The sequence below is a fragment of the Trachurus japonicus genome, chromosome 10, assembly GCF_045865225.1.
Source record: "Trachurus japonicus isolate A0001 chromosome 10, Traja_1.0".
Taxonomy (NCBI): Eukaryota; Metazoa; Chordata; class Actinopteri; order Carangiformes; family Carangidae; genus Trachurus; species Trachurus japonicus.
The window spans coordinates 1,747,075-1,770,921 of NC_140916.1; the positions used below are offsets into that span (position 1 = coordinate 1,747,075).

Below are 23,847 nucleotides of genomic sequence, written 5' to 3' on the forward strand. Positions count from 1 at the left end.
GGAACCGGGAAGAGGAGCTTCCGCTTGAAATATAGACTTATTTAATTTTTTTCGGGACCATTTTGCATTTCGGGGCTTCAATACAAGACGGACATTACATACGAGCAGCATGGAGGTATTTGGATGTTTTTTTGGTGTGTCTTTTTGTTACGAAGACGGTTGGTATCCATTTGCAACCGTTATATGGACATGCACTGCTACGCCAAAATTTCAATTTTGGGTGAACTATCCCTTTAATTAAAACAAACAGGGGGGCCAAAGCTTTATATTCATGTCCCGGGGCCCCTGACACACACACACACACACACACACACACACACACACTGATGAACAAACTCCAGATCAGCTTCATTAATGAAACACAGCTGTTCGTTAAGTTCATACTCACCTTCTTCATCACTGTCAATCATCATCATCATCATCCCTCCTTCAACGTCACCGTCATCCTCCTCTCCATCAACAAAATGGCTGTCGTTAGGGAGGGAGAGAGGGAAGGGAGGTGGGTATCTCGTGCAGCTCGTGCAGCTTGTGCGCATGCTCAGCGCACCTCTGGCAGGGAGGGAGGAGGGAGTGAGGGCAGGGCAGGTATCAGTCAGTCAGTGAGCAGCCTGCAGACACACACACCGACACTCACTCAGTCACTCAGTCCCGGCTGCGCTCAGGCTCCAGCATGCGGCGCGACGAGGAGGAGAAGACACAGACACAGACACCGACTGATCTGAGACCCGCTGGAGACTTTCAGAGGAGTTGGTTGGTTTGATTTTTGAACCTGCACGACGCGGAGAGGCAGAGACAGAGACACGGAAGGACTCAGGTGAGGAGGAGGAGGAGAGGGAAGGAGCTTCACTTCACTTCACTTCACTTCACTTCATTCAGCCTTCAACTTGCTCAGGTGCATCGGTCGGGATTATTTAGCTCGTCGCGGCTTTTACGCACAGACGGACAGACGGACTCAGAGGAGAGGAGAGGAGAGGAGAGGAGAGGAGAGGAGAGGAGAGGAGAGGAGAGGAGAGGAGAGGCATGGTGGCTCTCCGGGGGAATCTGGGAATCTGAGCTGCAGGAACTGGACTATAACTGGACCTAAACCACCTTTTCTCTCTCCACTCCGCTCAGCGCTGCTCAGCTCAGCTCTGCTCTGCTCTGCTCCAGATGTTTACTACAATGTTCCAGCACAGCAATAATAACCACCACAACAGCAACAAGAAATGCTTCACCATAGAGTCTCTGGTGGGGAAGGAGGCGGCCGGTGGAGGTGGAGGAGGTGGAGGCTCCGGGGATCATGAGCCCATCCGGCCCACGGCGCTGCGGTTCCCAGACTCCCTGCACCCCGCAGCAGCAGCAGCAGCCGCCGCCGCCGCCGCCGCTGCAGCCGCCGGGGTCTTCGGTTCCTGCTTCCAGGGGAACAGCGGCGGCGGCGGCGGCGGCGGCGGCGGCGGCGGCGCAAGGACTTTGTACTCGTCGGCCGCCGGGCAGCAGCAGGACATGGAGCTGCCTAACCCGCTGCACACGCTGCAGATCCCCCATCCGCACCCGCAGAGCTTCTTCAGCCCGCAGCAGCACCGAGACGCGCTCAGCTTCTACCCGTGGGTGCTGCGCAGCCGCTACCTGGGACACCGCTTCCAAGGTGAGCCGCGGTTTCACTGAGTTGAGCTTCACTGAGTTGAGTTTAAATCAAATCAAATCAAATCCAATCAAATGAACTTTATTTGTCCTGCAAGGGAAATTTGTCTTGGGCAAGTACAGCGCCGTAGAAACTGCCTTAACACGTACATACACAATACATATAATGCATGCACACCAGAATATGCAACAGTAACGATGGCAAACATGCACCAAGAAAAGATAAAGAAAGAAATAAAGTGCGTTGAGTGCAATAAATAGGTTAAACATACTTATAATACAAAGATAAAAACATACTAAAAACTTAAAAAAACAAGGTTTCCATTGGTTAAGTCAAGAGCAAGGGTAGATGCTAGAGTTGAGTTGAGATTACTTTATTTATCCCATAGGGCAATTCTGTTTCTACAGTTGACCCATTGCACCATGCACATTCATTTACACGAGCATACACAGGCTACAAGTAGGAGGAAAGTGCGAAACAGTGCAAATTAAGATCAGGTAAGATAAAAAGTACAATAAGTATAGGACAATAAATACATAAATAGGGCAATATACATAAAAAAAACACACACATTGTCAACTTGTACTAACTATACAGCTTCAAGCCAGCTCAGCATTCAACAAGGCACAAATAAAGACCTAGAGAATAACGACTGGTCTTCCTGAGAGGCTGCATGTAGCTAACACCGACCTGATGATGGCATCAAGTTATCAAATTATGTCTAATATAATATAATATAAATAAATAATCAAATTATGTGTAATACAATGTCTCATTTAGGAGTTTATTCACAGTTTGGTGCGTTTCAGTCAGTGCATGCAGCTCTGACTGCGAACATGAAGCTCAACAGATTCAGTTTTCTTCTTTCCTGCAGACTTCATCTGTTAATCACATTCTGCTTGTAGATAATAATTAATAATAATAGCCTAATAATAACGTTATAGAATCAGTAATTATTCTTATTATTAAATGTTCAGTTGTGCTGCGGTTTGTTTGGTTATGTTTGCACGTTATTTGATGCTGAATCGATGATGTATTGGTTGATTAGAGAGTCGTGGTTGTTTGATGTTTGATGCTGCTGAGGAGAGTTCATGCACTGACTCATTGATCCAAAGTGATCAGATTATTAACGGTGATCAATATTCATATTAGAAGAGGATGATTTTCATTTTCAATTCAAACGCTTTTCTTTTTTGCTGTATTTTATCTTTTTATTCCCATTTTTTTTTACATGTTCCTCTGTTTCATTCTCACATCTCTCCCCCCCTCCTCCCCACACTCTGCACTCGCTTAAATCAATAACTGAATGATGTAAAATCTTTATTATTTTGTCTATAATCTCTTTCACGCCTCATTAATTTAATTCCCAGTTTATTCCTATAGCGGGGTGTTGTGTTTGAGGCCTCTCAGGTTTCTCGTAAATTTCATAATTAACCCCAATAACGTCAGATTTGACCTCAGCTGATTGGTTTATTATCTGTTTCCCTCCGTTTTTATTAATTAAAGATTACATTTTGACTTTATTCCCCAAAATCAGTTTGGACCAAATTCAGATTTAAAACATCATGCAGTAACTTCATTAACAGTGACACAATATTGACATTAAATATATTTAATTGTGTAGAAATAATAGATACTTTCTCTCTCATGTTTCTATAATTTTATTATAATATATATTTTTATTGTTTTCCAAGAGTCTCAGAATTAAACGTCTCATCGTGCTGATGTTTCTCATCAGAAATCATCACACAGACACACACACTGTTACAGCTGCTGTGTGTTGTAGTTGTTGTGCAGCTGCTGTGTGTGTGTGTGTGTGTGTGTGTGTGTGTTACAGCTCTATTATTATTATCATTATGTACCTGATATAATGGATGAATAGAATAAATAGAATTACCTTTATTATAGCAGCAATAATTATTTAGCCTTGTATGAGAATGAAACTGGACTTAGTTCAGTTCATGTACCGAGACTCAATTAAATTATTAGATATAACATATGGGCTACAATATGAATTTATAAAATAAAAGTGTACTATTTTGTTATTGGGGGTAAATTTAATTGATTATTTCTTCTTTTTCCTTTAAAAATGGATTTTTAACAAAAAAAAAGAATGAATAAATAAATAAGACAGATTATAAAAGCTGGAAAAAGAAAAATACACATCACACACTGAGGAGGAATCATATGAAAATCACTTTTTCACTTCGTCTTAAAACTGTTTCTGAGTCAGAATCAATCACCATGACGACGTGTGAAACTGTCTGATTGCTTTTAGCTCTTTGTTGTTGAATTATATAATAAAACATTGTGTTTGAGGGTTGTTCGGTGAAATAAGATAATAAAAAGTCAAGTTATGAAACAAAAAGAAAAGAAAAAGTCAAATAAACAAAATAACATGAAGTAAAAATTATTTTATCTGAAACGTTTGAGAGAAAAAAATCAGTATTTCTACTCAATGATTAATAAAAATTAGGACAAAAGGAAAAGTTTCTGAATAAAAAAGAGTTTGTCAAACATAATTTTTTGATAAAAATCATGAAATAAAACAAATTACCAAAAGATACAGGATAAAATATTGGATTAAATAGAAATAAAAAAGGATGATAAAAGAAATTATGAAACTGAAACAATAAATTTGTCTTATTCAATAATAATAAAAGAGATAAAGATCAATATCAACATATTTTTTATCTACAAAACACAAAACGTGTAAAAGTCACGTTTTATCTTGTAAATTAGTTAGTACAAAAGAACCGAGAGTTTGGTTTGAGGAAAACAAAAACACATCAGATTTTAATGTCAATCTGTCTAATGAGATGATTGATCCACAGAAAATTCAACTATTGATCATTGATTGTTTTAGATTTTAAACGTGAGTCTTTGTTTCTCTCTCTTTCTCTCTCTGAGTTTTGACACTTAATGTCGTCGCCTTGAATTCTGGGAAACCAAATCTCTGATCAATAAGTTGGATTGATTGATCATAAACCTCTTGTTTTAGTTCTCGTGACTGAAGTTTAGAGTTAAAAGTTGTGAACTAACCTTTATGACCTCTGACATCATCATCAACCTCGATCGGTCAGGGTGAAAAATCAAAGATCAATAACTGATGCTCCGTGCAGTGCAGGGAATCAACCCTGCGATCTGATTGGTCCGTCCCGCTGTCAATCAAACAGACAGCCTATTGATTATTGATTTTAACCATTTTGCTGTTTGTTTTGATCAGAATCTGAACAACATGAGTCAAGTCTGATCGTTCAGATATTGATTATTGTTTAATTCAGTCAATTCATCAATTCTTTTCTCCCAATACTTTGCTTATTGTCTGATAATTGATTAGGAGCCTCCTCCATCTCCTAAAAGAAAGATACTATTACTAACTATCAATAAATGAAACCTAAAATGTTGAGTTATTGATAAAGGTTACATTGAATAATGAATAAAGGATAATAAATACAGTATGAGTATAGAAGAGAATAAATTCAATGTCAAAATACCAGGTGATTGATTATTAGTTTTGTCAGGAAATAGTATAAAATAAAAATAATAGATAGGGTCACAAAGTTCCATCTGATTAAATGTTGTGTCATATTAAATCATATAATAATAATCATGATCATAGTAGGCTATCAGTCAAAACTTATATATGTCGACATTTCATCAGGTCCTTAAGCTGTTTTTTAAAAATTATTTTTGTTTATCTGGTCAAAAACAAAAACAGCAGAGAAACAGATTTAAAATAAAGAAAAACAAGTTTTTAATTCCTGGAGGAAGAAATTAGAATAAAATAAAATAAAATAAATCTCAGTGGGATTTTTTTTCTGTATGTTTTTACATTTTCGTAATACGACGTTTTCACTGTAGATTGAAAGACCTGATCGATTAATCTTCAGTGTTGATTATTAATAACAACTTTCTCCTTTATCTCGTCTTTAGTTTGACTTTTTAATGTAAAACTGTAAAGATACAATGATGAGACTCACTAACAGCTGCTCGTTAGGACTCATTCATTAGAGCTGCAGCTGATGATGATGATGATGATGAGCTAATGATAATGGATTTTTCTATTTTTACTTGACAATTATTTTCTTGATAATAAAAATCTAAACTCCTAAATCTCAATGATCCACATCCAGCAGCTGCAGCAGGACAAGTCTGATGTTATTGATCATAAAAATCAACCAATCGTTTCCTGTTCTCTAACAGAAGCTGTGATTTAAATCTGAAAAAAGATGGAATATATCTGTTAAATTATAAAATCTAGGTTATTTTTAATCTTGTTTCATATTTTTTTTTAACATTTCCTGAACCTGAGAAATTAAATCTGTTGGGGACTATTTTCAGCGGCGGATTAATCCACGTTCAGTAGTTTTAGTTAGGCTAGTAGGAGTTTCTGGTTGATGGTGTGAGTGTGTGTGTGTGTGTGTGTGAGTGTGTGTGTGTGTGTGTTCTCTGAGTCAGATCTATTAGTGTTTGATCGCATGTTCGATTCCTCTGCTCTGATAGTTTTATCAGAGAGTAAAGTCTTAAAGTCACCTGACTCGTCCTCCACTGCTTCGTCTCTAATACAGAACAAACAGGTTCAAGTTGAAGCCTTCACTCACTCACTCACTTTCACTCACTGTATCCATGGCAACACATTGCACGTGAAGCTGATCAGATGTAAACAAAGTAAACACAACAACAAAAATGATGATGATGCAGCAGTTTGACTCTGTCTGGACTCTAATGATTGATCGATTGATTAATCAGAGCGATTGATGATATTTTATGTAACGAGAATCGACACCAGCTCATTAAAACGCTCACATGGTCGATGAAACAGGAAGTCAATGCACCAGAGCATCTCAGCTGTCAGTTGTTGTTACCATGACGATGGGGGTCTGCTTGTTGATTGATTGATTGATTTAATGATTAGCCTAATATTAATTGATTTAATATATTTAATATTATTGAAAACACAACGAACATGGCCGAACTTCCTTACTTCCTCATTTATCAGAGACCCGTCAAAGTAAAAGCTGCATTCACAATGTCACCTGACACAGACTTTCAAAATAAAAGTATATTATGTAGGTTAATGTCTCCACTGAATGTGTGTGTGTGTGTGTGTTATCCATGGAAACTTTAACTTGTTGTTTTCTTGCATATAACACACACACACACACACACACACACACACACACACACACACACACACACACACACACACACACACACACACACACACACAGGTCTGGACTTGTCTTTAGTACCACGGGAGCCTGATGCACCATCTGCCCCAACGTTACTCCTCCTCCTCCTCCTCTTTTTCCTCCTCACCCTCTTTCTCTTCCTCCACTTGTTCCTCGTCCTCTTCTCTGCTTTTCCTCATCCTTTGTTTCCTAATCTTCCTTTTTTCTTCCTCTTCTGTTTTTATCTCCATCCTTCCATAACTTCCGGCGCCTGAGTGTTGTGCAGGCTGCCCTTATAGCTGCTGTGGAACGAGGGGAGTGACGTCCCACTTGCACTTTCCACTGCAATCCTGCATTTTTATCACCATGGGCTGTTTATTTATTGTTTTTTATTTATTCTATTCTCAATGCACAGATTTTTTACTATTTTATGTCTTTTGCTGTTGAATGATGTTGTTTATTGTGCAGCTGAGAAACTGAATTTCCTTCGGGATAAATAATTAAATAAATAATAATAATAAATAATTTATCTATCTTCTTTCTCTTCCTCTTCAACTCCTCCTCCTCCTCGTCTCTTTACTTACTCTCCTCCTCTTCTGACCACCTTTTCTTCACCTTTACTCATTTATCCTCCTGTTTTCCTTTCTTTCTTTCTTTCTTTCTTTCTTTCTTTCTTTCTTTCTTTCTTTCTTTCTTTCTTTCTTTCTTTCTTTCTCCTCTTTTCCTCCTTACCCTCTTTCTCTTCCTCCACTTGTTCCTCATCCTCTTCTCTGCTCTTTTCCTCATCCTTTGTTTCCTAATCTTCCTTTTTTCTTCCTCTTCTGTTTTTATCTCCATCCTTCTTTCTCTTCCTCTTCAACTCCTCCTCCTCGTCTCTTTACTTACTCTCCTCTTCTTGTTTCTTTCTCCAGTTTCTCTCCTTCTCTGCTGACCACCTTTTCTTCACCTTTTCTTCACCTTTACTCATTTATCCTGTTTTTCTTTCTCCAGCTTCTGTTATCTCCCCCTCCTCCTCCTCTTTTCCTCCTTCTCTTCCTCCTCATCCTCTTCTCTGTTCTTTCCCTCATCCTTTGTTTCCTAATCTTCTGTTTTTGTCTCCATCCTTCCTCCTCCTCCTCTTCATCCCTCTTCAACTCCTCCTCCTCCTCGTCTCTTTACTTACTCTCCCCTTCTTCTGTTTCTTTCTCCAGTTTTTCTTCTTGTTCTCCTCCTCTCCTGACCACATTTTACTCATTTATCCTCCTGTTTTTTTCTTTCTTTCTCCAGCTTCTGTTTTCTCCTCCTCCTCCTCCTCTTCAGTGTCTCTTCTTTATCATCCACTCTTCACTCTGTGTTTGAAAGAAGCTTCAGATCTTTAAATGATTTAGAGAGAGAAACATGTTCAACATGATTGATTTTATAGTTGTTTGGTCCAAAACTGCAGGTTTCATCTTCAGATCTGAGCGTTCGACTGTAAATCTGCAGCCGAGTGATCGAACGAGTCAATGAATCAATAAATGATCTGAAAGTAAAATGACTGAGATAAAAAAAACAAAACGTTAGAATAAATGATACGAATAGAAACAATGACAGCATGTGAAACATATAATATAGTATAGAGAGTATAGTCTTCTTGTATATATTATATGATCCACAGTACTGTATATCTGTAATATGATTTTCACATCTGGACTTTGTTTTGGTTCAGAACAATAAACAAAGTGAGAAAAAGTAAAAAGCAGAAGCCAAGTGTTGCAGGTCAGAAAGTTGTTTCATCAAATTGAGATAGAAATGATAAAAAAATAAATAAAAATACAGAACAAATACATGTAATATGAAGGTGGATAAAATGCAGTATGATATAACCATATTCACCAGATGTTCATGTCACTGAAACAGATGAATATTATTATACATTGTTTTATATTTTGTGTTTTACTTTCTTTTCCTTCCATTAGAGAAAAGTTGAATCACTTGAGTGAAATAACGGACCATGAGTTTGAGCTTTGATTTATTTACGTTCATACTTTTGTGTTTTTAGTTGATGAAGCTTAATTTTGAAAAGTGACTCAGATAAATTAAGAAAAGTCAAATCAAATCAAATCTGTTAAATGAGTAAAAGTCGTTCCAGTCGTTAGCATGTAGCATGTAGCTTCTTCTTCTTTAATCTCTTTATCCTGTGATGATGTGGTGCAGCCAGGTCTCTCTCTCTCTCTCTGTGACCTTTGACCTCTGTGACCAAATTGTTGTTCCTCGGCAGCGTCAGAGTCGCGGGTTATTTGAAACCAACCGTCACATTTGCAAAAACCGAGGCGTCCATCCGTCACGCAGCTCGGCCTCGCTCACCTCGCTCACCACGCTCACCACGCCACCGCGCTTTGCATATGAATACGACTTTATTGATGCTAACGTCGGATCAAAAAGCTACGTGAGCACGCGTCCAACCCTCCGGCTGCACGCCATCATTGTCCGTCGCCGCCGGGCCAACCGACATCTTTGCGTACCGGTCGTGTCGTGCCAGCGGCGGCGGCGGTGGTGAAGGCGTTTCTTTTCAACCCGAGCGGCGGCGGTTGCAGGGAACTCGAGCGTGGATTTGTTTTTATGTAAAAATTTCCGTGCGATTTAAAAAAAGAAAGAAAGCGACGCAGATGTGGGAACGTGGGTTTGGAGCGAAGGCGACGACACAAAGAGACACAACGCTCGGGGGTTTTCTAGGCGGGACTCGAACGCCACGTCGACGCGTCTGATAAACAAATGAGCTGCTGTTTGTTTCAAATCGGAAAAACCACACAAGAAGAAACACAACGTTTCTGTCTCCACCTGCACAACCGGCAGCAACACGAGTGCACGCTTTTCATAAAGGTCACATCTTTATCGTAAATATCTTTTAGTTTTTGTTCACGTTCAAACAACCTGAACTGCAACACTTTACTTTAGTTTCATGCTTGTTTTTTTTATACTGTATTCAACTAATTCTATGAGAAAATTATCATGTGTTTACATTTAATGAATCTAAATATATTTTTATTACTCACTGTAAACACACTCTCTTCTTTTATACACAATGAGTTGGTACAGTTCTTATCTCATCGTTGTAATGGGTCCTAAATTATACTTCTTTATTATATTCACTTTTCTTAGATCTTTTTCTTCTGTATATTGATATTTAGGAGATGGATTCCTATTTATGGTATTTATATGTCTTTGAATACATTTGTGTGTGTATTTCATGGAATGATTGTCAGACTGTTAAGATTAGGGTGTCTACTTTCTTTCTTTCTTTCTTTCTTTCTTTCTTTCTTTCTTTGGGTGGGACAGTGCACATTAATGAACATATAAAAACATGTAAATGTGCCGGATTATAGCAACAATGCTCATTTCCATCTGGGAGTCTCATAACATAAAAACAGCACAGTGACAGTAGACATAGTAATATAGACAACGTAATAATGCAGACAATAAGATAACAAGACGACTATAACGAAATAAAACATTGACATTTTGACAACACTTCCATGGGTAGGGGGATGAGAGATGAAGTGCTAAAGTGCAGTGAGTGCATAGGTACCCAGTTGTATCGCACTATGCCCGGCGCAGGGGTCGCGTTAACCGGATATTTTCCGTCATTGACCGTTTTTTTAAAACGGTGACGGAAAGATTTTGAGGCCATCCGTCATTTTGACAGATTGCAATTCACAGCCATGGCCGTCTGGCCATGTGCATTTGTTTACAATGAAGCTGGCGGATAATCAATAAATGGAGCGGTGGATAACGATATAAAACATATACAATGTCACAAAGTCACTACGGTGAGAATTAGATTTAAAAAAAAAAAAAACTCACAGCTGGCTGGTGCGCTCAGTAGAAAACGCTGTAGTACATACCCCAGGCCTGTGTGGAGCGTGTGTGGCGCTGTAGCGCTGCCACACAGAAACACTAACAACAGAGAAGAACACAGACAGCTTCCCGCAGTATTCAAACTCCTTCAAGTGGATTAAATGTTGACTGGGAGTCGTGTCAGTGCAAATATGACGGTCGATAATGATTTAACGGGCGAGATTCAGCTGCAGTGTCCGAGGGGCCGACAGTAGTCAGCTGTTAAGTCACGTCCATAGACTGAAGCTGTAGGCTACAGGTGTGTCTCGGTACAGGTAGAGCAGTGGGGGCAGGACATCACCGTTTCACACACTCGCCGCGCACAACTCTTCTAAAGGTAACGCTAAGCCTTCTTTTAATGTATTCTGCCCGCCGTGGCATTGTTTGTAACACTTAAAGCTGAGAGGGTCTTGTCCTGTCTGAATTTGTGCTGCATCTGGCTGTGTGGTCTATAGCTTCAGTTGTTTCAGTGATGCGCAGTGGCTGCGTGCGTGTGTGCGTAAAAGAGAAATGAGAGGCAGAGAGAGAGAGGCAGAGAGAGAGAGAGAGAGAGAGAGAGAGAGAGAGAGAGAGAGAGAGAGAGAGAGAGAGAGAGAGCTAACGCCAGTGCACTATGCGTGCCTATGTGAAAACGTGCTCCTTTGGATGTTTTGGTATAACACATGGGTTAGCATGTTGATTGTTGACAGAAAACTGATGTCATCTAACGTTGTATTTAGATGTTGAGTGGCAGAAAGTGACCCCCGCATTCACTGACTGACCCACGGTTAGATGTGCTCTGACGCAGACTCTGCTCCGGAGCATTCTCTGTTCAATTTGTTTGGACTTGATATGAATTAAACATGAATTAAAATTGAATGCTATATGGCATTATTATCATTTTAAAAAAATTAAAGTGACCGGTTAAAAATAGATTATGACGGAATTTTTATGACCCCGTCAGTCAAAATGACCGGCGACGAAAAAGTCTAGCGCAACCTCTGGCCCGGCGTACACACAGTTGCACAAGCAGGAGTGTGTAGATATTGCAAGAAATGTAATACATAACTGTAATTATGTCAGTACTTCTAGAGCCAAAGAATGACGTACACAAAAAACATTGTGTACAATTAACTGAAAAATAAAAACTCAAGTGGTAAAAGACGTCGACAGTTGTTATGTATAAGTTACAGGTGGTTACATGTCTGGTTTGCTTGTAACCATACTTAAGTACGCACCTGATGACAATCAACAGTGAACCTGACGAAGCAACAGTGTTCGCTGGGAGTTTAAAAAAAATATATTTTCACATCTTACAAATTCTATTGATGCATTAAAGTTTAAAATGTCTTAGATGTTGTGTAGGAGTTCAGAAGAAACACTTTATTTGTCCCTGTAGGCAGAGTAAGGAGAGAGAGCAGCACGATTAGCACCAACAATAACAATAATAATCACATATATATAATATATTATTACATATAATATTAATAATAACCAGACCAGCTGGACAGCAATCATAACCGGAGGAGTGTGTAAAGTGCAAGTGCATCAGCTGTTCAGGCTCAGTTCATCAGTCACAGTGAAGCATCAGTAACACCAGACACCAGAATAATGAAGGGAAACTAATTAACTCTATAATTAACTGTTCAATAACGGTTAATTAACCGTAATTCACCTTTAAGTTGCAGCGAAAGCAACGATGAAAACGGCAAAATGTCAAGTACAAAAACGTATAAAAGATAAACTATCTATCTATCTATCTATCTATCTATCTATCTATCTATCTATCTATCTATCTATCTATCTATCTATCTATCTATCTATCTATCTGTCTGTCTGTCTTCTCTGTGTCTCAGTTCTTGTTAAAGTTTGTTGATGCAGCAGAAACACGACGCTGAGTCAGTCGCTCTGAGGTTTGACTGCAAATAACCGCTGCACTAAACACACACACAGACACACACAGACACACACAGACACACACACACACACACACACACACACACACACCTTTCTTTGTTTGTCATCACTTAAATCTGTGTGTGTCTGTTCCTCGGCCTGTTGATGTGTCACATGTAAACACAAAGAGTTTTATAGAGTAAATAGAGTTTTATATTTTAGGATGAAGATGAAAAAGACCTTTATTTTGAAAGGTCTGTTTGAAAATGTTGTGAGGACATTGGACCACAGACAGATTAACACTGTCGCTGTGGGTTTTTTCATGTGTTTTATGGTTATTATGGGTTGGTTTTTTACTGCATGTTGTGTCTCTTGTCTTTTTGTGGTTGTTTGACCTTTGACCTTTGACCCCTCTGACCCAGACACACGTTGTTTTCCTGCTGCTGATTCATTAACGCTGTAGATTTTAATTTTTTTTTTTTACTTTTTATTTATTTAATCTCATTTGTTTAATTGTATTTTTAATTGGGTTCTTTTGCCTGATGCAATTTATATTTTTCTATTCACATTATACTTTTTATACGGTGAACCAAAGGCAATTTTCAAAGATTTATCTGTAGGCCATGAATAACTTTATAATTTCATGTTTTTCCCAATAAACTTGTCATTTTTAAGAGACATTATAAATAAACAATCAGCACTACGTCAGCTAATTATTTATGTTAATCAATAAATCAATGAATAGATTTAAAAGAGGTTTAAAACCCCCCAAAACAAAACAATAGACCAAGATATTTTAAAACAATGATATTAAAGAAGGATTTTTCACCTTAAAAAATAACATTTATCTATTTATCTGTGTCGATGTGGAAGTGATTTGTAGTTTCTATATTTATCTGATCATTAGTTTTGTTCGTTCTCTGGAGCTTTTATGAAGATTTATGGACATTTTTTTGTCATGTCAGGCCTTATGATTAACCAGCGTGTGTGTGTGTGTGTGTGTGTGTGTCCAGGGGAGGACAGCAGTCCGGAGAGCCTGCTGCTCCACGGTCCGTTCTCCAGGAAACCCAAACGGATCCGGACGGCGTTCAGTCCGTCGCAGCTGCTGCGTCTGGAGCGAGCCTTCGAGAAGAACCACTACGTGGTCGGAGCGGAGAGGAAGCAGCTGGCCAGCGGGCTGTGTCTGACCGAGACGCAGGTAGGACAACAGCACGGCATGATGGGAAACAGGAGAGGAGCAGTAGCTAGTGCATGATGGGAAACAGGAAATGCTGCAGGTTGATGCATCTAAACATCTGGGCCCAGTTGTTCAAAAGGTGTAATCTGGATAAAAATGACATAATCCGTCTTAATTTCATCCCAGTTGTTCAGAGCAAAGCAGGACTTGATCAGTCTGATCCAGATCCAAACTTTTCAAGATTACCTAATCTGGATAATGAGTCTCTAGATGGGACTGTGCATCACACTGAAGGCTGATTGGTCTGTTAACAACAGGTAGAACAGCAGCACGAGTGTCTGTATGTATTGTTTTCTGTGCTCTTTGTTGTTTCTTCAATGTCTTGTGAACAGCCAGACTCCAGAATCTGGTTGTGGCTGGTAAAATAAATTTAAAAAAGCAAATATACAGTAGCTACATTAGTGAAATTGTGAATATTTCCCCATGTGTTTCAAATTCAGACTTCAAATTTCAAAATTCAAACTTCAAATTTCATTGAATTCAGTTTTTCAGCTGTAGAATATTCAAAAGTTCACTTTATTTACTATCTATTACAACAATTATCACTGTTATGGTTTAAAAATGAGGTGCAAAATATAAATCAATAAATGCATAATAGCCTACTACATTATAAATATTGTTTATTTGAGCAGTTTTTATTTAATTTAAACCACATTTTGTTCCTGAATCCACCTGACTGCTGGGATCAGAATAATCCTGTTTTTTCGGATCAAAATTATCCTGATGATCCTACTAAAAAGTTTTGAACAACACAAACTGAGGGTTTGATCCAGATGATCTAATCCAGTCTGATCTTTTGGTTTTGAAACAACCCGTTTTATAAGATTTGATCCGATCCATTATCCAAAATCCGATCGGATTAAACCTTTGAACAACTGGGCCACATGGAAAGTGATGAAATCTGAAACATTTATGTTGGAACGAGTTACTGTCGATGAAACCGGGACACGTCTGATGGCACGTCGTAATTAGGTGATGATCAGGATCAGAGGAATGTGGAGGGGGGAGGAGGGGAAAGGGGGACAGGGGGAGGAGGGGGGGTGAGTCAGCTGCCTCCACCTTTTCTCAGGAGTGATTGACAGCGAGACGAGCGCTGACGCCAGAGCAGCGACGTGAATCATCCTCAGATATTTATGAGCTAATTTCACAATGAGAGAGAGAGAGAGAGAAAGTCTCTATCATCAACAGATTCACTGACTGAACACGTTTCGTTAGTTTTGTTGTTCGACCTTCGACCCCGCAGCCTCCTTCAAAATAAAACGTTGAAATCTCCTTATACCAGATGTAGATATGAACATCCCTCCCCCCCCCGTTTGTAACCGTTGGTGACATCGTTGTCGTCACGGTGACGAGGAGGAGCCGGCGGTAAACGTCACCTCGGGCCTTTGGCTCTGACGTCTGACAGGTTGAGCAACTCAGGCAGCAGGACGAGTCCCGACAGAGAAGCTCCAACACCTATTATTATTAGTATTATTAGTATCATCATTATTATTATTATTACCACCACCACCATCATCATCATCATCATTATCATTGTTATTATGTTCGACAATGACAGTACTATAAAGTAATTTCCCAGAAGAATAACTGACACCACATGGTTCATCAGGAGCTGCTGATGATGAAGAAAACCATGTGGCAGAATCAAAAGCTCCAAAAGTTTTTATTTCATTTTGACTTTACGTTTCAATTTCAACTCAGTTTTTTTTTTTTAAAGTGGGTTGTTCAGGTTTTTATCACTCTTTGTTTCAGCCCTGAGTCTTGTCTGTAAGGCAGCATGTACATACACTACTCACAAAAAGTTAGGGATGTTTGGCTTTTGGATTAAATTTCAGAATTCACCTAAAATGCACTGTAACCTTTACAGGTGAACTTAATTTAACTTTCTCTAAACTTTTGAATGCACATGTCCAATTGCTCAATGTTGAATAACATGCTGTTCTCTAACAAGGTGATTAACCACAAACATCACAAGCACCGTCTGGTTTAGTGGTTCAGTCGTCATTGAGCCACTAAATGTTCTGGTTCAGTGACAGTTTGTAGCCAGTCCTCTTCTCTCTCCCTCTCCTCTCCACCATGCTCACATGTTGATATCATGAGACCAAGACAACACTTTGATTATTACAAATTGATCAAGTTATTGAGAGATTGAGATTTTTGTTGTGCTATAGCCACCACTGTTGTTAGCTTTTGTTTGAGATAAAGAAATGACCATTGCATCCTTCTACTTAAAAGGCTTTCATGATTATGAATGATTAGAATATCACTGTAGTGTGTGTAGTGTGTTTTTATAGGGATATTCTTCTCATATATCCCTAACTTTTTGTGAGTAGTGTATATGTTAACATATACGTAACATATACTGTATGTTTATATGAACTGGTTAAACCTTCAACAGATGCATTAAGTTGCTGCTTACATTTTTATTAATGTCTTTTATCACAGCAGCTACCTTATTTTATGCATTTTTATTATTGTTTGCGAAATATATTTTATCTTCTGTGTTATATGTTTCTGTTAAGCACTTTGAATTATCTTGAATCTTAAAGGGATAGTTCAACATTTTAGCAAATTGGCCCATTGCCATAATCCCTATAGTCATAGCAGTGGGTTCGTTACCTTTAATTGTCGGTGCAAGCTGTTTTTAGAACGCCGGAGCAGAGCCGTGAGCTGCTCAGAGCTACGCTACGGAGGCTCATGGGATTTCTTGGTTTCCCTCATCATCAACGTTACCAGACAGAGTTGTTTTAGAGGTAAATTCATGTAAAACCGCTGATGCGCGTTGCCTTCAGGGACAGTTTTTCAGCAAGCAGTCTCTGTATTTCCCTCTAAAACAACTCTGTCTGGTAACGTTGTGTTATTATCTCATAGCGTGGTGAATGCGCAGGTCACAACTTGTCCACCAGAGCGTTGTGGAGTTGTTGGATTGTACCCAGGGGGCAAAGCAAAAAAACGGACACGGAGCGTTGTAAAAGGTTTGACACCAGAAATGATATCTAGGAACTTCAAGGATTAAAACCTGGGTGGACAACCCGGTCAACTAGCTGCTGGAAAGCTACAGGGAGCCAAAGCCCCTTTCTGGGGTCATTTTGCTGGCAAAATGATGTAAATGCAAATATTTAGGTACTACAATGGCATAAATAGTCATACAACTATAAAATGTGGCAGAGAGTATCTTGACACATAGGGGGAGGCATGAAAAAAACATTCTGGGGTTTGTTGCAACTCAGTTTTAAGATATCACCCTCAACATCCCAAAAAAGACCAAAAAAAGTACTGTTCGCCTGACAAATTCTCATGAAAATTATTATTTTTCAGCACTTTATGGAGAATATCTATGTTTAGCATGTATATAGAAAAATTCCTTAATTCATAAGCTTCCATTTGAGTCCAAGATAGCCTTTCTATCTCAAAAGCTCCACTTGCTGTGGCCAACGGTCTTCTCTATTTATATGTTCACTTTGGGGAGACCAGAAATAGAATGGTTTCTGATCAGGCCAGTTAACATAGTTTTTCACAATAGGTGTTGCATTGTTTGGAGACAGCCTGTGGCTTTCCAGTAGCTAGTAGAAAGGCTATCTTGGACTTAAATGGAAGCTTATGAATTAAGGAATCTTTCTATATACATGTTAAGCATAGATATTCTCCATAAAGTGCTGAAAAATAATAATTTTCATGAGAATTTGTCAGGCGAACAGTACTTTTTTTGGTCTTTTTTGGGATGTTGAGGGTGATATCTTAAAATCGAGTTGCAACAAACCCCAGAATGTTTTTTTCCTGCCTCCCCCTATGTGTCAAGATACTCTCTGCTAAATGTTATAGTTGTATGACTATTTATGCCATTGTAGTACCTAAATATTTGCATTTACATCATTTCGCCAGCAAAATGACCCCAGAAAGGGGCTTTGGCCCCCTGTAGCTTTCCAGCAGCTAGTTGACCGGGTTGTCCACCCAGGTTTTAATCCTTGAAGTTCCTAGATATCATTTCTGGTGTCAAACCTTTTACAACGCTCCGTGTCCGTTTTTCAAAAAACTGTGATTTTGCCCCCTGGGTATTGTGTATTTGATGAGTTTGATGAGGGAAACCAAGAAATCCCATTAGCCTCCGTAGCAGCTCACAGCTCTGCTCCGCCGTTCTAAAAATAGCTTGCACCGACAAATAAAAGGTAACGAACCTACTGCTATGACTGTAGGGATTATGGCAATGGGCCAATTTGCCAAAATGTTAAACTATCCCTTTAAGCATTGATAATAATAATGAAAGAATAATGAAAGATAATTCTATGATGAACATCTGGATTCATCAGATTTTATTAGTTTCATATCAGACGAGTTGGACGTGAATGAAACAGGAGCAGCAGAGGATTGAGCTGAGATCTTCAGAGTGTTTTTAAATCAAAGTCTCACCTCTCTGTCTCTCTTTCTCTCTGTCTCCGTCCAGGTGAAGGTTTGGTTTCAGAACCGCAGGACGAAGCACAAGCGTCAGAAGCTGGAGGAGGAATCTCCCGAAGCGCAGCAGAAGAGGAAGGGAAGCCAACACGTCAGCCGCTGGAGAGCAGCCACGCAGCAGGGAGCGGGGGGCGAGGACGTGGACGTCATCAGCGAGGACTAGACTGCAGCACACACACACACACACACACACACTGACACACAATCACACACACATTCACACACTTTCATAAAGTCGTATTAAAGGTGTGTATGAGCTGAAGTGAGACACAAACAACCTGAAGGACTTTGACTTTGGTGTGTCTGGCTCAAAAGCAGCTCGGTGTTTTAAACTCAGGTTGGCGAGTTTCTCTCTTACGCGTTTGTTAAGATGTCGTTGAGATTTTTTCCAAATTTTTTGCAGCCAATTTGTAGTGATTCACTTTGAACGTGTTTAATGTGTGTATTTAAAAAAAAGAAAAGAAAAGAAGAGCATTCAAAAAAAAAAAGAAGAACATAAGCAGCTTTCGTGAAAACACCGACGCTGTGTGTGAGGTCAGGATGAAGACCCCGACCTGAGACACAGTCCACGTGTCCACGTTAACGTCAACAAGAGACAATCAAACCAGAGAAGAGGAGTGAGGTGAAACGTTCGAGCTGTGAATGAAGACTTGTGAACTTTCATATTTTATCTGAGGAGTTGATCTTAAAGGGGACATATTATGGAAATATCACTTTTTGAAGGCTCTTTAACATATAAAATCTGGGTGTTTGTTTTGCCCTCTGGCCTCCAAAATGTGAGAATTGCCAAAAAAATCTGTAATTTTCAGGCTCCCGAGGTTGAAATCAATGTGGTTTTATGAGCTGTTCCCTAAGTTGTCTTCAGTGATGTAACTAGGATTCAAATTTGCATAATACCACCCCTACCTGGGACCAGTAGGAGGGAAGGGGTGGGGCAAGCAGTGGTTGATTTGCATTTAAAGGGACAGGCAGTGAAACCAGCCGTTCTGAACAGGGCTGTTTTGAGAGGATGAAAAGAGCTGTGATGTTTGATCCTTGAGGTATTTTGACCGAAGCATGTCACATACATGTCTTTAAGACACCTGGGAACTATTTTAATTTCTGGAAAAAGGGCAGAATATGTCTCCTTTAAAACCATCTCAGTGTAGTTTTTTCCATCTCCTCTCTCAGCTTCTCTCTGGAGCTCTAGTAACAACAGGTCGGTGTCAGCCAAGCAGAAGAGAAGAGAGGAGGAGGAGGAGGATGAGGCTCAGAGTCTCTCTTCTGATGTTTTTTGAGCGATCCAATAAAAAACAAAGCAGATTCCAGATTTATAATCACGTGCGGACGTCGACCTTTAACCCTCAGAGGCTCCGTCAGACTCTAAGTTAGTTTAAAGGATGTGAGGCATCAATTTCAAAATAAAAGTTGATGTTGCAACATGATGCGTTTCCTGTGGCTCTGGTTTTATGGAGCTGTGACTCATGCGCGACGCCGTACGTCGCTGTAATATCTCTGCAGGTCGACGCAGAAACATGCAGCCAATTAAAATCTGATAAAAAAACTTTAAACCAGTTCTGTCTTCACAAATCTTCATTCACACACTGCAAAAACTCAAAATCTTACCAAGAATATTTGTCTTATTTCTAGTCAAAACAATCTCATTATACTTAAAATAAGACTCATTAAAAAGTAGCTTGTTTTTAGACAGTTTTTACTTCTTTCAAGCATATTTTCACTTGAAATAATCTGATAGTGGAGCAAGTTTTTCTTTCTTATAACAAGCACAAAAGATTTTTCTATTTATTTCAAGTGAAAATTTGTTTGAAACAAGTGAAAATGATCTAAAAACAAGTTAATTTTTAGGTGATGAATCTTATTTTAAGTGGAAAGAGATTAGTTTTGACTAGAAATAAGACATTTTGACAAGAAATAAGACAAATATTCTTGGAAAGATTTTTAGTTTTTGCAGTGCAGCTTTGTCACAAACTCAACGTTTCACTCGGAGACGCAATAATAATCTGTCGATTTGTCCTGGTGGAAATAAACACACCAAGACTGACAAATCTGATCAGTTATTAGTTTTTGATTTTTTTTTTTTTGACATTTGGACAGTTTGTTAGATTGAGATTCATCACACACACACACACACACACACACACACACACACACACACTGACACACTTAACACGACAGCTCACCTCTCCGAAGACTGATGATGTCCCTGAAGGCATCATCAGCAGGAATTCACAAAGACGATGACACAACGACGACGACGACGATGGCGAGGGTTTTAAAAGCAAACACACAAACTGATCCGCCATGTGGGGGCGGAGCTTAAAAAACCCTGACTTCCTGTTGGAGTTGTTGTTGGACTGAAGAGGAGATCTGACGCTTCTGAAGAGGCCAAAATAAAAATAAACAAAACTTAAAAAGAAAAAAAAAACGTGGTCACAGCTGTTGACTGAACGATTTTGGTGCCAAACACACAAATACACACACACAAACACACACACAAAAAACACAGAGTCCTGAAAAAACACGGAGCGACGCTGAGAAGCTGCTCGGCTGCAGGTTTCTGAGCGTCTGTCGCAAACAGACGGAGGCGAACAGGAAGTCTGCTGGACCCCGCAAACACGTCTGACGGAGGGAAAGCAGGAAGGGAAGAAGAGGAGGAAGAAGAAGGAGAAGAAGGAGAAGAAGAAGAACATCCTGAACCCAGACACGAGCTGGAGGAAGTTTGTGTCCAACTTCAGAAAGAAAAACACAAACTTTAAACTCCTTTAAAAAAAAGTCTCATCAGTCTGTGACGTTCCTGCTCTGTCCAACATGGCCGCTCCCATTTGTTTGTTTTTTTGGTTTCACTTTACAAAAAAAACAAAAAAACATTTATAAGAAGGTTTCTAATTAAAATGTGTCAAATTAATGTCAAGTATAAAAAGATAATGTGCACTTAGCTTTAAAGGAGGCGGGGGAATCAATTTCAAAATAAAAGTACGTCACTGTAATTAATGTCTGTGCAGGGCGACACGGACAGGCAGCCAATTCAAATCTGATTAAAAGCAGCTGTGAGAGAACTGAACATCTGGATGTGAGAGGCTACTGTACCTTTGTTTTGTTTTTTGTTTTCTCACATCAGGTTTTATTCAGATTTTCATTCTTTTCTAACAGACGCCGCTAAATAACTGCAACCTGGTTGGAAACCTGCATAGCATATTCATTCTGCACTGAAAAGCATTCTGGGAAATGTAGGAAAATGACTCAAACTTAGACGTGATGAGTTCACAGAGAAATGAAAACGTTTTTTTTTTTTTTTTTTTGGGCTGAACGTCACAGACTGACAACATCTGGAGTTTATAAATTTGTGCATTTTAATGTGAAAGTCAATCTTCACTTCCTGTTGGGAGGAACCTGCAGCTGGCTGTGTCCTATATACGGTCCAGATGTGTCGCATCCTTCAGAGGAGTAAAGGTCTAAACCGAAAAGAGACGGAGGATCTTTTGCTTTTTTTGGCCGTCACCATCAACACGTAACTTATTATTTCCCACATAAATCTGAGGTTTTTAAAAAACACTTAAAACATTTGACTCTCTGTTGGTGAGGAGCAATGAATCCTGGGATATGTAGGACCATCTGTTGGATCCGTGATGCCTCTGAAGGATGCAACAGTTTTCATCTTCCCCCTCCAAACAAAATAAAACCACATCCAGCAGCTCCTCAGAAAACTGGTTTGTGTCTTTTCAAACTGTTAAAACTGAAATAAAAAATAAAATAAAGAATCACCTCACACTGGAGATAGAAAAAAAAAAAAAGCACCAGAGATCATCAACAAGCTGATCCTGAAGCAGTTTGGACCGGTTCCACTTTTTTTTTTCTCTTTTCGGTCTGGTAGTTTTTGTTTTTATTTCTTTAATTGCTTTTTTTTTTTTTCTTTTTTGGTTGTCTTTTATTTTGAAAAACAAGCAAACAAAACAAAAGAAAAAGACAAAAACAAATGTAGGTATTTATGTCAAATGGATTTGAAAGTATTCTATGCATCTGATGTGTATATACGGATAATAATAATAATGATAATAATAATAATAATAATGTGTGACTGTTTGTTTGTTTCTCTCTCTGCATCCGTTCATCTGTTTGTTTCTTCTTCCTGGACAGATTTACCTCATCACCTCCTTATGTAGCACTTCCTCTTCTTCTTATTCTTCTTCCTCCTCTTCCTTTTCTTCTTCTTAGTCAGATCTATTTTTTCATTGTTTTAGGATCGAATGCACTAACTGTACAACTCGTCTCCTCTGAGAAAGGGAAAGACACGACAGAAGCTTTGTACTTCCTGTGTTCACATTTGGAAAAAATATAAATAAAATGCAATAAAATACAAAGTTTTTTCTTTGTGTGTTGAAAATCTGAGAGGACAGATTTGTTTCTTCTTCTTTTATATTTAGATATTTGGTCTTTTTTCTTTATTATCTTTATCTTCAGGTTAATTTGAACTCATTTTAATTTGAGGATTTGAAAGGAAAACCTGGTTTATTATTGTTATATTTATTATCATATGCTATTTAAAATAAAATCCTAAAAAGTAAAGACAATCTTGGTTAAATAACCTACTTTTTTAAAAAGTTATATTTTGGGGCATTTATTCTGACAAGAAAACAGGAAGTTCAGAGCAAAAGAGGGGCCATGGGTCGGACTCGAACTTGGGCCTCACGATGCACCACGGCCACGTGCGCCAGAATATCAATAGTAACCCATTGATTGATTTAAAAAAAAAAAAAAGTAGATAATGATAAAATTATGTTTAAGCCTGATTATTGGTCTTAATTTAATATTGGCTATAATTAAATGTCTGAACAGATTCAACCCGAGTGTTTAAAGCTAAAATATCGATTAAATCAAATCAAATCAAAAGTTTTAAGTCTTAATCATTTTAAACAAAAGTGTTAAAAAAAAAGAAAAAAAGAAAAAGAAAAGAAAAAGTGCTTTACCTCGTGACCACGGAGCAGCTGCTGTTTACAGCTGTTTACGTCTCTTGACTGTCAAAATAAAAGTCCGGGCTGGAGAGAGAACAGCAGCGGGGTCAGACCGGAGGAGCGTCCGCTGGATGAAGCGTCGTCCTCGGCTGCAGCTGCGGCTCTGCCCCGGTGTCCCGCACCAACCAGGCCTCAGCCCGGACTCAGACCCGCTCCGCTCCGCTCCTAAAGTACATACATGTGGATTTATACATGTAGACAGAGTCCATCTGTGAATATGCAAATATTATGGTGTATATAGGCTACCGGTATATTAAATAAATATTTCTCCGCTGAACGTGCGGATGAAAAAACCTCCAGACTGAGTAGCTACGTGACGACGCATCAAACACCTTTAACAGGAGCAGCGTCACTGTAAAAACACCTGATATTTATTATTAAACTAAACATTTACATCATTTTTATGGTTAAATACTCTAATGCGAAGGAGGCAGCTGCTCTGTCCTGCAGAGAAACAAGCTGCATGAGAAGCCTATCGATCACATAAGGCTTCGGATTTTAATTTTACAATAATGTAATAATACATCTAAAATTATTTTATAATAAACACAGTCCAACCCAAACAGGTTAATAACTGATCATTTAAGATGGATATTAAATTAAACATATTTATAAATGAATAATTAG

The 23,847-nt window shown here is 38.9% G+C and overlaps 1 protein-coding gene and 1 long non-coding RNA gene across 2 annotated transcripts; one reads left to right on the forward strand and one right to left on the reverse strand.

Moving 5' to 3' along the window:
- Positions 1 to 1,161: 1,161 nt before the first annotated feature.
- emx3 (empty spiracles homeobox 3) lies at positions 1,162 to 18,495 on the forward strand. The gene is made up of 3 exons (XM_085788678.1): positions 1,162 to 1,624; positions 13,539 to 13,723; positions 18,204 to 18,495. The coding sequence occupies exons 1-3, from the start codon at positions 1,162 to 1,164 to the stop codon at positions 18,372 to 18,374; spliced, it is 819 nt and encodes a 272-aa protein (XP_085644804.1). The 3' UTR covers positions 18,375 to 18,495.
- Positions 18,265 to 23,333, reverse strand: LOC146979250 (uncharacterized). Its single transcript, XR_015036791.1, has 3 exons — positions 23,176 to 23,333; positions 22,352 to 22,482; positions 18,265 to 18,375 (listed from the first exon to the last, which is right to left on the reverse strand). It is a non-coding gene; the product is annotated as an uncharacterized LOC146979250 (long non-coding RNA).
- Positions 23,334 to 23,847: the final 514 nt, after the last annotated feature.